Raw genomic sequence first — 14,444 nt, forward strand, 5'->3', positions numbered from 1 at the left:
CAGAAGGTGCTGCTGGACTAGGAACCAGCTGGGGCAACTCAAGGATCCCACTTTCTCTTTGCCCTTTTAACAGGTAAGGATCAGATAGGTGCAGAGTTTGGGGACGGAGCGACCTGTGTCCCAACCTGGCGGAACAGGCAGCGGGCTGATCGCTAGGGGCCAATCCTTTCCTAGAGCTCTTGATTGACAGAGCCGCGCGCCAAAGACTGAGCTTGAACGGGAGGCCATGACTCACAAGGGGGCGGAATTCCAGGGCACTAACCCGGAACGGCTTGGGACTCAATTTCCATTGTGAGGAAGACCTAGGGCGGGCCCTCTGCCAGAATGGCAGTATCCTCCGGGCCAATGGACGAATCTCGTTAAACGAGCGGCAGCCGCGCCAGCCAATGGTTTAGCGGCAGGAGGCGGGCGAAGTCAGTGGGCGGGGAATTAATGAAGCGTCTTTTTGCCACCCCACCCCCACACACCCCAGAGGCGAACGTGGGGAGGTGCTGCCAGCGTCGTAGGTAAGCTGTTGCGTCGCGGAGGAGGCTGCTAGGGAAGTGGAGGCTCTGCGGCCGGTGGGTGCTAGCGTGGCAGCGTCAGGTAGCTGTACCCCCGCTGCCGTCTCTGGACCTGGCCCTGCGGCGTAGCCGACTACGACGTTCAGGAGAAATACCAGTCGCAGCTGCCGCCTGACCTGGGAGGGTAGGGAGGGCCCAAGCCGCTGAAACAAGGCTGCGAAAGTTTTCTGGCCGCCCAGTCGGGACTCTAACTTAATTTGCGGAGCGGGGACTCTTCCAGGTTGCCCCACATCCTACCAGGTGCAGCCGTTGCTCTGTGGCCGAGTCATGGGCGCGCCCCCTACTCCTGGCTGGCCTCCCAGGAATTCAGCCTTCCTGGATTCTCCCAAGGGGCTGCTCCAAAGGAAGAGGTGGGGAGTGAGAGGTACTTTATTACATGTAACCGGCGACACTTAAGTAAACTTTAATCATTTACCTACCACAACTTATAGAGAAGAGCGTCCTATTCGGCAGGAAGGTGAATTTCCTCTAAGTGGCGACGGTAGGGTGCGGGGTTGGTGGGAGGTGGGGAGCACACTTCCAAGAGGATTGGGGTGGGGGTTGGGGGAAGTTTGCAGATTTTGTGATGTTTTTCTTCTTGAACAGCCTAATGAGTTTACCGAAAAAAAATTTTGGACCCAGAATTTACTGCCTGATTTAACTCAGACCTCTTACTTCTGTCTTATCATGAAATATTTAGGAGCTTCATTTTCAAGTGTTAGTCCTTGAAAAAAATTGCCCAGGTATAATATGCCATTGGTGGTACACCATCTTCACAAGGATTACCTAAGTGAACTACTTATACCTATTTCCAACCAGGAAAGAATTATTGTGAAATGGGATTTCAGGAAAATGGCTGTTCTCTGTGATTGGGCATGGAAGAACTATGAATTTTTTAGAGGTTGCAACTACTAAATTCCGTTCTGTAAAGATAGGGAAGAAAAGCAATATGAAAGGGATAGTGTTTGACATCTAAAATGGCATCTTTTCATATTTTGTGAGGTGTTCAGCCCCAGGACCAAGAATACGTGCCTGGCACATAGTAGGAGTTTGATAAATATTTGAGTAAATTATTGGGTAATGGATGATGAAAATCTAAGCTGTTACGTGAGTACCAAAATGTAAAGGAGAAGAGAGAAAAAAGAAATTCCTGGAAACATAGCTTAGTTTATATTCATGAAAGCATAGCTACCAAATTTCAACTCAAGTTGGCTTTGATTTGGGTACTGTCTTAACACTAATCAGAAGATGTCAAAGATTTTCACACACTTAAGCCATGACTGACTGGAAATCTAAGGTACATTTTGATGTCAATTTCAGTGAGGTAAAAAATGTGTGTTAAAGTGCATTTTGTTGAGAGTTCCCTGGTAGTCTAGTGGTTAGGGTCCCGCACTTTTACTGCTGCGACCCAAGATTCCCTGGTCAGGGAACTTTGCAAGCCGTGCCTCCCGGCCAGACATTTAAAAAAATTAAAAAATAAATAAAGTGCATTTTGTCAATGAAATAGTTAATCAGTTTAGCATAGAACAGTCAGGGACAAAGGGATACCACTTTTGTAGGATGGCGATATGGAGTTACAAATTGTTGGGGGGTGGAAACAGGATATGCACATAACAGCAACTGCTGCCAAAATTTTAAGAGTGTATTGACTCAAGCATAGTTTTAAAAGGATTGTTATTTTTATCATTACAAAATTGATCTCAGATTCTAAGAGTAGCAAAATCTGATTATGGATTTCTGCCTAAATTAGGATTCTCTTGACAACTGCAATCATTGTTTATTATTATGCACTTGTATTTTGCATGTTATAGTTTGTATATTATTACAGTAACATTGCCCCCATATAAAAGGTATATTGCTTGAATTTCAAAAATATGTGAATTTTCACAGATATATTTGCCTCTTATAGTAAGTTTTCTAGCAAAGAATAAGTTCTTACAAGCCAACATTAAAGATTTGCTGACATTTGGCCCCAACCTAGCTATCCAACTTTGATTCCTGTTACTTCTGCCATTTATTACTGTCCCTCATTATTCTATTTGTTTTTTAAGACCCAAATCAAGTGCTAATTCCTTCTCACAACCTCCCTTGATCCCACCAAAGATTTCTCCTTCTGAACACCCAGGGTATTTTGTTAATAACTTCTCTTGTTGCACTTTTCTTACATTCACATTATTCATCGAGTAAAGAAATATTCACTTACTATGTCCAGACTATACTAGGAAATGGATAATAGCTGGTATTTGTTAAGGGCTTATTATATCCTACGTATTATAAGCTTCTTGACTGGATTATCTCATTTAATCCTCAAAACATCGTGAGTATTATTCTATTATTTTTCCCATTTATAAATTAGGAAATAAGTTTAAAAGGTTAAGTAATTTGCTTAAGATCACAGAGCTTCTAAGTGGTGGAATTAATGTATAAGCCTGGGTAGTCCGTATTCAAACTTGACATTTACAGTCTCTATTAAAATTTTTTCATGTAAATTTTATGCATATATGTTTTACTAAATTATAAATTATTTGTTAGAAATAATATATTCATCTTTGATCCCTTATTGCTCCTAATGTAAAGTAAGTGATTATAATATAACCTGATAGTGGAATCATGTAGCAGGGACATTAGATTTAGATTAATGGGAACAGTGAAGGTGCTGAGGATGAATAGTCACTGGCCAGACAAAAGAGCAGAGACCATGGGAATTGGGAGCATGTGCCAAAGGAATACATGTATGATAGTCCTAAGGTAGGGGTCATGAAAGCTAGAACTGGGCTGTCCAATACAGTAGCCAATAGGCATATATTGCTATTGAGCACTTGAAGTGTGGCTAGTCCAAAATACTCACTGGATTTTGAAGACTTAGAAAAAAAGAGTGTAAACTATCTCGATTGCTTTTTATATTGTTTAAATATTGAAGTAATAATATTTTGGTATATTAGTTTAAATAAAATATATCGTAATTAATTTTTACCTGTTTCTCTTTACTTTTTTTAATGTGGCTACTAGAGGATTTAAAATTATATATGTGACTCTCATTATATTTGTATGGGACAGCACTGATCTAGAATTTAGAGGAATTTCAGAATGACAAACTGTGTGTGCCCATACTGACGTGTATTGGAGAGGGTGGGTTGGGAAAGTATGTTTGGGGTTAGTATTGGAGGTGACAGATAAAATTGGCAAAGGTAGATATGAAGATATATAGGTAGGACTCAGGGTTTGTAATAGGGAGAGAGAGAGTAAGACTAGGGAGAGTAAATTTACCTCCGAAATGTGTACAAAACCTTTGAAAGGTATTAAGCACTCAATACATATTTGTTGAATGAAGCATTGTGTCTTAATCACTCAATCTTAATGGATGTTTCCAATGTATACTCCTAGTTCAATCCTAATTCTAATAAAGATATGGGTAGCTGTCTAAAGACTTATAAGAAAGTTTGGTTCTCTAAAGAGAGCAGTCCATTTCTACTTAAGTCTAAATTGACTTAGCTTGTATTCCTTTGATGTATTTCCAACACATAGGAGTGTGAATTGGTTCTTACAATTAGACATATTCTTCTTCCACCTGACATGACTTTCTACTGGGCATATTTTTCCGAAAAGAGTCCAGCTTTGTCTGTGTTGTAAGTCTTGTGGCAGATGAAGCCTTAATGATCTCTGAAGGGAAATTTCTTAGCAGCTACAACATTTGCACTCCATCTTGCCTCTCTGTACACATTTGAGCAAGTAGACTTTTAACACTGATTCTCTAGCGGGTTGCTTCTCAATCCTGGCTGCAAATGAGAATCACCTGGAGAAGATTTTTTTTAACTTTATTGAAGAATAATTGATAAATATAATTGTATATATTTAAAGTATACAGCATGATGATCGATATACATAATACATTATGGAATGATTACCAAGATAGAGATAATTAACACATCCCTCATCTCACATAGTTAACTCTGTGTGTGTGTATGTGTTGAGAATGCTTAATATCTGCTAGAGCACTTTTTAAACTCCCAATGCCTAGCAGTATTTTAAGATTGTTTTAATTGCTCAGAGATAGGGACTGGTTATAAGTATTTTTTAAAAGCTTCCTAGGTGATTTTGATGTGCTGTAGATCTGTACTAATATATGCTATTGAGTTCTTGGAATGTGTTTAGTACAAAATGAGATGTGCTCTAACTGTAAAATATACACTGGATTCAAAGACTTCGTAGCAAAACAAGAATGGAAACTCCCTCGTTAATCATTTTTACATCGACCATATATTGGAAAGATAATATATTGAATTTATGGGGTTAAATAAAATATGTTAAAATTAATTCTACATTTTTTTGGTTTTGTTTCACTTTTGCTTTTCTGAGGCTACTAGAAGATTTTAAATTACATGTGTGGATCCCTATTTCTATTGGTGTAGTCCAAGGACCAGCAACATCGGCATCATTTGGGAATCTGTCAGAAATGTAGAATCACTGGTCCCACTCCAGACCTACTGAATCAGAATCTCATTTTAATAAGCGCTCCAGATGATTCAAATACATAAGGTTTGAGAGACAACATCTTTAGAATTTTTTCAATTTCATAATTTTTCTTCACTTTTTGTTGATTATTTTTCATTGTAGAGGGTGCTAAGTTTTTACATTCATGATTCCCTCTTTGTCTCTTCATTTGTCCTTTAGAATCATTCATATACATCTCATTTTTCTGTTTTCAATTTTCCTTTCATTTTTTTATAATTTTACATCTCAGCATCTTCAACAGTCACTGCTTTTTAAATTAATGAATGGAATTAATATGCATTCATGTAATATGTGTAATATATAATGTGTTCATAAATACATATGTACTTTTATATTCATATATGATTTTCTGGAAAACATCTCAAGAAATTATTAATATCAGTTACACTGGTGGTGGAGAGAGATTTTCACTTAATTTTGTTCCTTTGTTTAGGTTCTCTAACCATATCTGTGCATTTTACTTTTTTTTTTTTTTTTTAAGTCAACAGATTTGTGGGTATTGGGTTTATGGAATTTTAAAAAGTGTATTTTTCTGTAATAAAAATTCCTCATAAATATATTTTTAATATAATGTTAATCACCTCAAAGTAAAATGAAACAGATGTGCTCTAGGCAAACAAACAGCTATATGACTGAGACAAACGACTGTATACATGATCCCTAGAACTGGTGGTTGGTGGTGGACAGAGTGAGTGAACCTGTTGTAGAGCATAGCATATTCTGTCTATAAATGTTCCTAAGTTGAAAACTGAGCTTCTGTGAGTATGTACACACACATAGACATATGTACACATCCTTTTTTGGTTTTGTTGTCTTGCATTAACATAGTAAAATGTTGTGCTAAGCCATATTCATACTCTAATTGGGCATCATATTCCATTATGTAGCTGTAGTATAGTTTATTCATCCAATCCCTTACTGATGAATATTTATATTTTTACCATGTTTCTACCTTTTAAATATGATAGTGCTTTTTAAATGGTTCAAGAAGCTATTTAAATGGTCTGAAACATTCTGTATCTTTTGGAAGCAAAAAGTCATCCTTAATGCATTGTAAGTATTTAATTTGATATGGGATTTGATGTAACTTTAGCAATCTGTTCTATTTTTAAGGACATCTAACCTGCTGATTTCATTTTTTAAATATGTCTTTGATAACCTCATCATTGGTTCATACTGCCTAAGTAGTAACATAGCCTATTTATTTAAAATTCCTCTCAGAATTTTGTATAACTTGTTAACTGTTATGTTCTTTGGCATAGTTATAGGGTAGGTAGTTTATCTAAAGTCTTCAGTTAATCTCATAAACTGCTTCTTGCCTATATTGACTTGAGCTGCCTTTTCCTTAAACATATGCTTTGCCCATAGCAGTTTCAGTTTTGCTAGCTGACCTTACTTGAGTTATGTTCCATTTCATTTTTTGCTCTCTTTCCCATCCCTCAATCACCATCTTATTTTAAGTTGTATTTTTACCTCCTTCTATTTGTTAGGCACAGTGTTATGTGTTCAGGATACTGCCTTTGGAGCAGGTGGGCTACCATCTTCCAGATCCTCATAGGGGTGGAGCAAATGGTAGAGGAAGGAGAAAGCCAAGTTTGACTGCAGTAATTCCTTGAAATATGCCGCAACCGCAACATAGGTACTAAAAAGTATATTTGGACTGGTTTAATAATGTGTAAATCAGTTTGCTTCAGTTCCTTTTTTGTGTTGCTTATAAATATAGTATTTCATGAGTATTCTTCAGTCGCCTCTAGAGAAAAGCAGAATACTTGCTCAGCCCAATTGATAACTTGAATTACATAAGGAATGTTAGGTCAGTGCTAATTAAATGTGATCCTCTAAAATTACAAGTCTTCTAGAATGTTCACTAAACTGTTGTGGGATCAGATGTTAAAAACATTCCATTTTCTTAATTTTTATTAGGTAATATTTGAAATATGCAAAAATCATGTAGTTTTAAGTGTGCTAGTAAACTAACTCCCTGACCACTCAAAAGAAAAATGTTCTAGTTTGTAACATTTATCCATTTCTATGTTGTAAATACTGCCATCTTGGCCAGTTTCTAGTTCCCAATATGACATTACTGAATGTGGAGTTGGGAAGAGATGTGCACAATGACCTTTGCCAGCTCACATCAGCAGGCTCCAATATACCACTAATGTTATAAAGCATAATGATAAAGACCCACAGACCTACCACTTGACCTATGAACTAGAACAATACCAATATTATTGTGGCCTTTCTGTTTCCTATGTCAAAATTATTTAAAGATTTGCCTTTCGTGCAATAATAGTGAACCTAATTTGCTAACTGTGTTCCAGGAACTATTCCATATTTTACTAAAACCTTTAATCCTTACAGTATCTCTATGAAGTAATATTATTTTACAAGTGGAATTGCACATAGGGAATTTAAATAAGGCCACACAGCTAGGAAGTGGCAGGGTCAGGATTCTAACCCAGGCAGTCTGACTGCAGAACGTGTGCTCATAACCATTACACTACACTACCTCTTTTGATGATATATTTTTTTAATAGATCTTTATTGGAGTATAATTGCTTCACAATACTGTGTTAGTTTCTGTTGTACAACAAAGTGAATCATCCATATGCATACATATGTCCCCATATCCCCTCCCTCTTAAGCCTCCCTCCCATCCTCCCTATCCCACCCCTCTAGGTCATCGCAAAGCACTGAGCTGATCTCCCTGTGCTATGCTGCCGCTTCCCACTAGCTAACTATTTTACATTCGGTAGTGTTTATATGTCGATGCTACTCTCACTTCACCCCAGCTTCCCCCTCCCGCCCCATGTCCTCAAGTCCATTCTCTATGTCTGCGTCTTTATTCCTGCCCTGCCACTAGGTTCATCAGTACTACTTTTTTTTTTTTTTTAGATACCACAGATATGTGTTAGCATACGGTATTTGTTTTTCTCTTTCTGACTTACTTCACTCTATGACGGACTTTAGGTCCATCGACCTCACTACAAATAACTCAATTTCGTTTCTTTTTATGGCTGAGTAATGCTATTGTATATATGTGCCACATCTTCTTTACCATTTATCTGTTGATGCACACTTACGTTGCTTCCATGTCCTGGTTATTGTAAATAATGCTGCAGTGAACATTGTGGTACATGTCTCTTTTTGAATTATGGTTTTTGTATGAATATGTTTGCTTATATTCTAGTGACAAGAGGCTTATATTTGACTATAAAGGCAGGATTTGCCTAGGGCAAGATCAAAAGTGCTGCCACTGATTATACATTCTCATTTAGTGGATTTCAATTTTATTATTAAATGTCTCAAGAAATTTTGGAAGTCTGCTGCAATCTTGTTTTGTTTTTGCATGCTTTGCCCTTTTTGTGGGTGTATGAAATTGACAATGATTTCTTGAGAGTTTATTTTCTACTCTTTTGAACTTTTAGTTCTCTCTAGTCTCCATTTCAGCAGCAAGTAGCAGTTCAGGAGATGGTTATTCTACATCAGAGGTTAGAAACAGACGTAGTGGTGGGTATGTTTTTGGTGATGTTAATAGATACAAAGTCCATTGAAAAAGATTACTGGAAACTTGAAAAGGAAAAAATGCATAAAAGTGTAGTGAAATCTTAATAAAAAATACCTTTTTATTAAAGTTTAGAAATAAGGGATTTGCATCCACTTTTAAGTCCTAGAGAGAAGAGGCTCAAACAGTGATAGAAAAGATTTGTGCATTTTCTGATTAAATTTAGTTAGCCTTACTCAGTTGCTGTATTTTTGCTTCAGTAGAAAATACTATTTATATTGTTAATTACCAGGGAAAATTTTTTCACTCTAATAAAAATTTTAAACTGGCAGATATTAAAGTTTTTAAGAGAAGAAACCATGGTAGAGTGAAACATAACTGGTTGAAACTTTGGAGAGTTTTTCTGCCTATATACAGAACTTTATCCAAACCTTCCACATAGATAAGGATCTGTTCTTTTTGAAAATTTTCTACTAAAAGGCATATCAAAACTTACCTTAGCAACACATTTCTAAGATTTAGCTATCGCAAGCTGCTAATAAAGTGGAAGGAGATGTGGCCTAAGGGAGCCTGAATTTATATCGAAGTTCGGTCATTTAACTAGCCACGTAATGTGCAAGTTATTCAACTTGCCTGAATCTTGTCGTATAAATACAAATGCAAATGATGGTATCTCGCATTCAGTGCTGTGGTAGGGATTAAATGACAGGACATGGAACTTAATGGATATTTGGTATTTTTTTCTTTGTATTGGCAGGAAATGTGGACCTTAACAGCCTCATCCCACCCTCTCATTTTGCAAGCAAGGGAAAAAAATCAGCTCTGTAGCAGTGACCAGTATGTGAATTTGAAGTCATAAACCATGGTTTGTTTATATATCCCTTACTCTTTCTGAGCCCTTGTCCCCATTACATACTTTTAAAATCTCTTTTCCAAGGAAAAGACCCATTCAACATCTTTTCCAGTTTGCTAGTGTGCCTTCCCATAATGCAAAGGGGCTAGATAGTAGAAAAACTACATTTCCCAGCTACTGTATTGAGGATTTGGATGTGCTTTAGATTCCACCAAACAGATGCACTATTTATAAGACTCGAAATCAAAGTGTGTAAGAAAATCAGGTGTGTGAAGCATTTGTTTCACTGGTGTGGGTCAGCCCCATGGTTTTCAAACTTTAGCATGTATTAGAATCATCTGGAAGGCTTATTGAAACACACATTGCTGGATCTTGCCCCCAGAGTTCCTTATTCAAATGGTCTGGTGTGGGGCCTGAAAAGTTTACCTTTCTAGCAAGTTTCAGGTACACCCTCTTTCTGAGTCTAAATTTTTTTGCTTTTTGACATCCCAAACTAATGGTCATTTTGGCAGGTTGACTCATTTATTCATTCAAAAAGTTTATGGTATGCCTGCCATATGCCAGGATCTCTGCTAGACTCTGGGGACATGATGGTGAGTAGAAATGTTGTTGTCCTCATGAAACTTCTAGTGAAATGGGAAAGAGACAGTCTTAGTTGTATGTTAGCACAGGTGTAACATTTAGATGAAGAAAAGGAGTAATTTGACTTGTCAGCAAAGGCTTCACTGAGGAGCAGATGTCTAATCTGCAAGCTGAAAGATGAGGAGGAATTAAGTAGGCTAGGCAGGGAACAATCCATTTCCTACGCAGAGGGAACAGTGTGTGCAGAAGCCCTGAACAGGGAAAGGGATTGACAAGAATGGGTGACTGAAAGAAGGCCTTTGTAGTTAGAGTAGAAAGGATGAATTTGGGAGAGTAGAGTAGAAGTAGGGAGCAAGTCAAGAGTGAATACTAGCAATTAGTTAGGAACCATTACAGCAGCCTAGGTGAGAGAAAATGGTAGCTTGGACTGTGGTAATGCTGGCAGAGACAAAAATATAGTCAGTTTTGAGCCATATTTCGAGGTTTTTTGTTTTTGTTTTTTTAATTATATAGCTTATTGGGTTGAAGTACATTGCAGAAGTTGCAGGTTGATTGATTTTTACTTTTTTCTCTTTAGGAATCATCCATCCTGCCTGTGCTACTGGATGAATGGAAAACTGATTTAAACAAAGTACTAACAAGGAATTGTCCTTGATTTTTGTACTTCGTAGCATTCCTCAACATTCTTTTTACATTTTCTCTTACTGTAAAAACTGCATTTAAGTTAGAAAATGAAGCAATTGAAAAGGAAAAGGAAAAGCAATTTCAGTGTACAAGAAACTCAGACCCTTTTGAAAGAAATTACAAAAAGGAAAGAAGTCATTTTTTCCAAGCAGCTCAATACAACAATTAATGTGATGAAGCGAATGGCTTGGGAGGAGATTGCACAGTGTGTGAATGCTGTAGGAGAAGGAGAACAGAGAACAGGGACAGAAGTGAAAAGGAGGTACCTTGACTGGCGAGCACTTATGAAGAGAAAGAGGATGAAGGCGAACATTAAGCTAGTTGGTTCGGGGTTTCCCCTTCCCACATCCGATTTAGATGACTCTCTCACTGAAGAGATAGATGAAAAGATTGGATTCCGAAATGATACAAATTTTGATTGGCAAAATGTGGCAGATTTCAGGGATGCAGGTGGATCCTTAACTGAGGTCAAAGTGGAAGAGGAAGAAAGAGATCCCCAGAGTCCTGAAGTAAGTATTAGCCTGTGTGAACCCTCTTTTTATTTCTCCATTTCTGATATGAAAGTTTATTATAGACCAGGAACAGTTAAGAAATGCCCAGATTTTCAAGCTAACTTAAAAATAGTACATAACAAAGTCATCCCATTTTTTTCCATCTTAATATCATCAATCTCTTTCTTCTCATCTAAATATACTTCTCTTAATTATATATATTAATGATGTCAGGTAATAGTAAAGATTTTTCAAAATTCAAAGTAAATGGTTTTGTGTGCTCAAACAATACAGAAAGCTTTTAAGAAATTCTTAGACAAATTAACAACCATGAAGTATAAATAAATACTGAGAACTACTTTTCTCTTTTAGTTTGAGATTGAAGAGGAAGAAGAAATGTTGTCATCAGTCATACCAGATTCCAGGAGGGAAAGTGAACTTCCTGATTTCCCCCACATTGATGAGTTTTTTACTCTGAATTCAACACCATCTAGGTCTGCATATGATGAGCCCCATTTGCTTGTAAACATAGAGAAACAGAAACTAGAATTGGAAAAACGACGGCTCGATATTGAGGCTGAAAGACTGCAGGTAGAGAAGGAACGCCTACAGATTGAGAAAGAGAGGCTGCGACAGTTAGACATGGAGCATGAGCGGCTTCAGCTGGAGAAGGAGCGGCTGCAGATTGAAAGAGAGAAGTTGAGGTTACAGATAGTCAACTCAGAGAAACCATCTTTGGAAAATGAACTTGGTCAAGGAGAAAAGTCCATATATCAACCACAGGATATAGAAACAGAGAAGTTAAAACTTGAGAGAGAACGCTTGCAACTGGAAAAAGATAGGCTGCAGTTTTTAAAATTTGAATCAGAGAAGCTGCAGATTGAAAAGGAGCGCTTACAAGTAGAGAAAGAGAGACTACGAATGCAGAAGGAAGGACACTTGCAGTGATTTATTTAGGTCTCCATTTATCAGTTGTTTGTAAACCATAGGCTTAGATAATATAAAAATGGTTGCAGGATTAGCAGTATTATTTTTTTTTCCTGTTTAATATTAGTGTTTTCAGTAGGAAAAAGATAGTTATTTGTGGGTAATTATATGCTTAAGTAGTATATTGTATAAAAACTATGTGCCCTTGCATAAACAGTATAGCAAAAACTATTGTGCTATACTCTTTAAATTAGTAAAATTACATAGAGTCTTGTCTAATCTGTGCACTCAGAGTTTACAATTATGTCTGTAAAATCCTAGCTCAATAGTTCTCAACTGGGGGTGACTTTGGCTCCCAAAAGACATTTGGCAATGTCTGGAGACATTTTTGGTTGTCAAAACTGGGCAGTGGGGCACGTTGCTACTGGCATGTAGTAGGGAGAGGCCAGGGATGCCTACATCCTGCAATGCACAGGACAGTCCCCCACAAAAAAGAATGATCCAACCCAAAATGTCAACATTGCTGAGGTTGAGAAACCCTGTCCTAGCCTGACTGAGCACCTCTTCAGCTTTGTTTCAGTTTCAGAATATTAAAACCTCAGATATTTATGTGGGAGTTACTTAAATGGCCCAAAACTTTAACTATGAAACATTACTGTGTAGTATATTGAATATAGAAAGTAATGAAGATTATAGGTATTTTATTCATATGTTTCCATCTGTAAATAATGTGAGAGTCAGAAAACTGCAGGGAACATCAGAGATTGTCTAAAGTGGGTCACTTTGAAAAGCAGTTCATTTGTCTAGCTATTGATGCTTTAGAAACCACACACACTTTTTAAGCTTTAGTTAGTTACGCTTTCTTCTTTGATTCCATTGTCTTAGTTTAGACAAAAATTTTCATTTCAACCATGTACTGAAATCTTAATGTAAGTGGTTGAATCTAGTAAACATGTTACCAGTTTAAAAATGGTACCAGTAGTCAATGAGCTTGAACTCAGTAAGTGGTAATTTGATTTTTAAAATAGATAATAGCTATTTGGAACTGGGAGTGGGGGTGGGGGGAGAATGTCCTTGTATCCAATAGTAATGATGATGGTGATGAAATAATGATAGTAGCTGTGTGTTTTGAATTAGGAAATCACTGCACACTGCCTGACCTAATCTGTAGAAAATTGAGAGTAGTATCTATTATTATTCCTGAATCTGAGGCTTAGAAGTCATACAGTGTGTAAATGGCTAATTTCATATATCATGATGTATTTTGTCTTTGCCCCTCCCTGTGCAACAAAGTATGTATCTTTAGTCCCTTTGGTATTTATTCTGAGACCAAGGGCTGGCTTTAATCTGGTGATTTGCCTTCAATCCCCTGAAGGTACTTCTTCCACAATCCAGGTGATTCTAATGCACACTAAAGTTGAGAATCACTGCACGAGATCACTTTGTATTTTCCCATTTCCAGGGCTGATATGTAGCCTTAGTATATCTCTTCTATTGACAGGTACTACCTTGATTCTGCATTTGGTCCTTGTTAATTTAAGAATGTCTTGAAACCTTATGTGACATTTGAGTATGGGTATGTAAGGAAAAAATATACTTCTTCTTAGTTACCTTGACTTTGAAATAGTGTTATTTTTCTATAACTGAAATAAATGCTTCTACCATAGAAATAAAATTTGCCTATACTAACTATGTGAACGTTTATCATTTCAAGTGATGCTCAGTGCTATGAGGGTTGAGGTTGTCAAGCCTGGAAAAGAGCTTTATCATGGTGAGTTGGGGAAAGGGTCCTAAACATTTGTGTTAGACATTGTGCTATGTGCTTTTCCATACATTATTTTATTTGTTTCTCAAAATAATCCTGAGCTAAGTCATGTTAGCCCTACTTTTATAAGAAAGGAAATAGTGCCTCAGAATACTTGAAAAATGATATGCCAATACTGACCCAAGATTTTAGCATAAGAGCTCTAAGGAGAAGGAGTATTGAAAGTTTGTAGATGTAGTTATAAGTATGGTAGCTTGGTCACTTGCTACTTGTGAAAGTCATTTAACTTACTCTGTGATTTGATTTCCTCATGTATAAAATGAGCGTAATGATATCTGCTCTGCCTATGCTTCATAGTTCTTTTTTTGTTAATAAAATGGTATTGAAACTATAATATGCTATTTTAAAGGCAACTTGATATTAGTGTTACATTTAAGATCAATAGATGTTAACTTCCTAGAAGTAAGCATTGAAGATAGCCAATATTATTTATGAATGGAGCATTCTTGGTTCCTATAAGTAAGAGACTTAAAAAAAAAGAAGCATCAGCTTAATATCTTCCAGGGCTTTGGTTGAGGAGCCT

The 14,444-nt window shown here is 37.0% G+C and overlaps 1 protein-coding gene across 9 annotated transcripts; it reads left to right on the forward strand.

The window, feature by feature from the left end:
* Positions 1-430: 430 nt before the first annotated feature.
* MSANTD4 (Myb/SANT DNA binding domain containing 4 with coiled-coils) lies at positions 431-13,767 on the forward strand. Of its 9 annotated transcripts, XM_036861503.1 has the most exons (7): positions 491-506; positions 4,907-5,078; positions 6,545-6,693; positions 9,317-9,424; positions 9,925-10,005; positions 10,572-11,187; positions 11,542-13,767. In XM_036861503.1, the coding sequence occupies exons 6-7, from the start codon at positions 10,726-10,728 to the stop codon at positions 12,115-12,117; spliced, it is 1,038 nt and encodes a 345-aa protein (XP_036717398.1). In that variant the 5' UTR covers positions 491-506; positions 4,907-5,078; positions 6,545-6,693; positions 9,317-9,424; positions 9,925-10,005; positions 10,572-10,725; the 3' UTR covers positions 12,118-13,767. The 9 variants fall into 9 exon arrangements, with proteins under 9 accessions (XP_036717406.1, XP_036717399.1, XP_036717401.1 ...); XM_036861504.1 differs by lacking the exon at positions 4,907-5,078 and having other exon boundaries at positions 448-506; XM_036861505.1 differs by lacking the exon at positions 6,545-6,693.
* Positions 13,768-14,444: the final 677 nt, after the last annotated feature.

The sequence above is a fragment of the Balaenoptera musculus genome, chromosome 8 (genome assembly GCF_009873245.2).
Source record: "Balaenoptera musculus isolate JJ_BM4_2016_0621 chromosome 8, mBalMus1.pri.v3, whole genome shotgun sequence".
Lineage (NCBI taxonomy): Eukaryota > Metazoa > Chordata > Mammalia > Artiodactyla > Balaenopteridae > Balaenoptera > Balaenoptera musculus.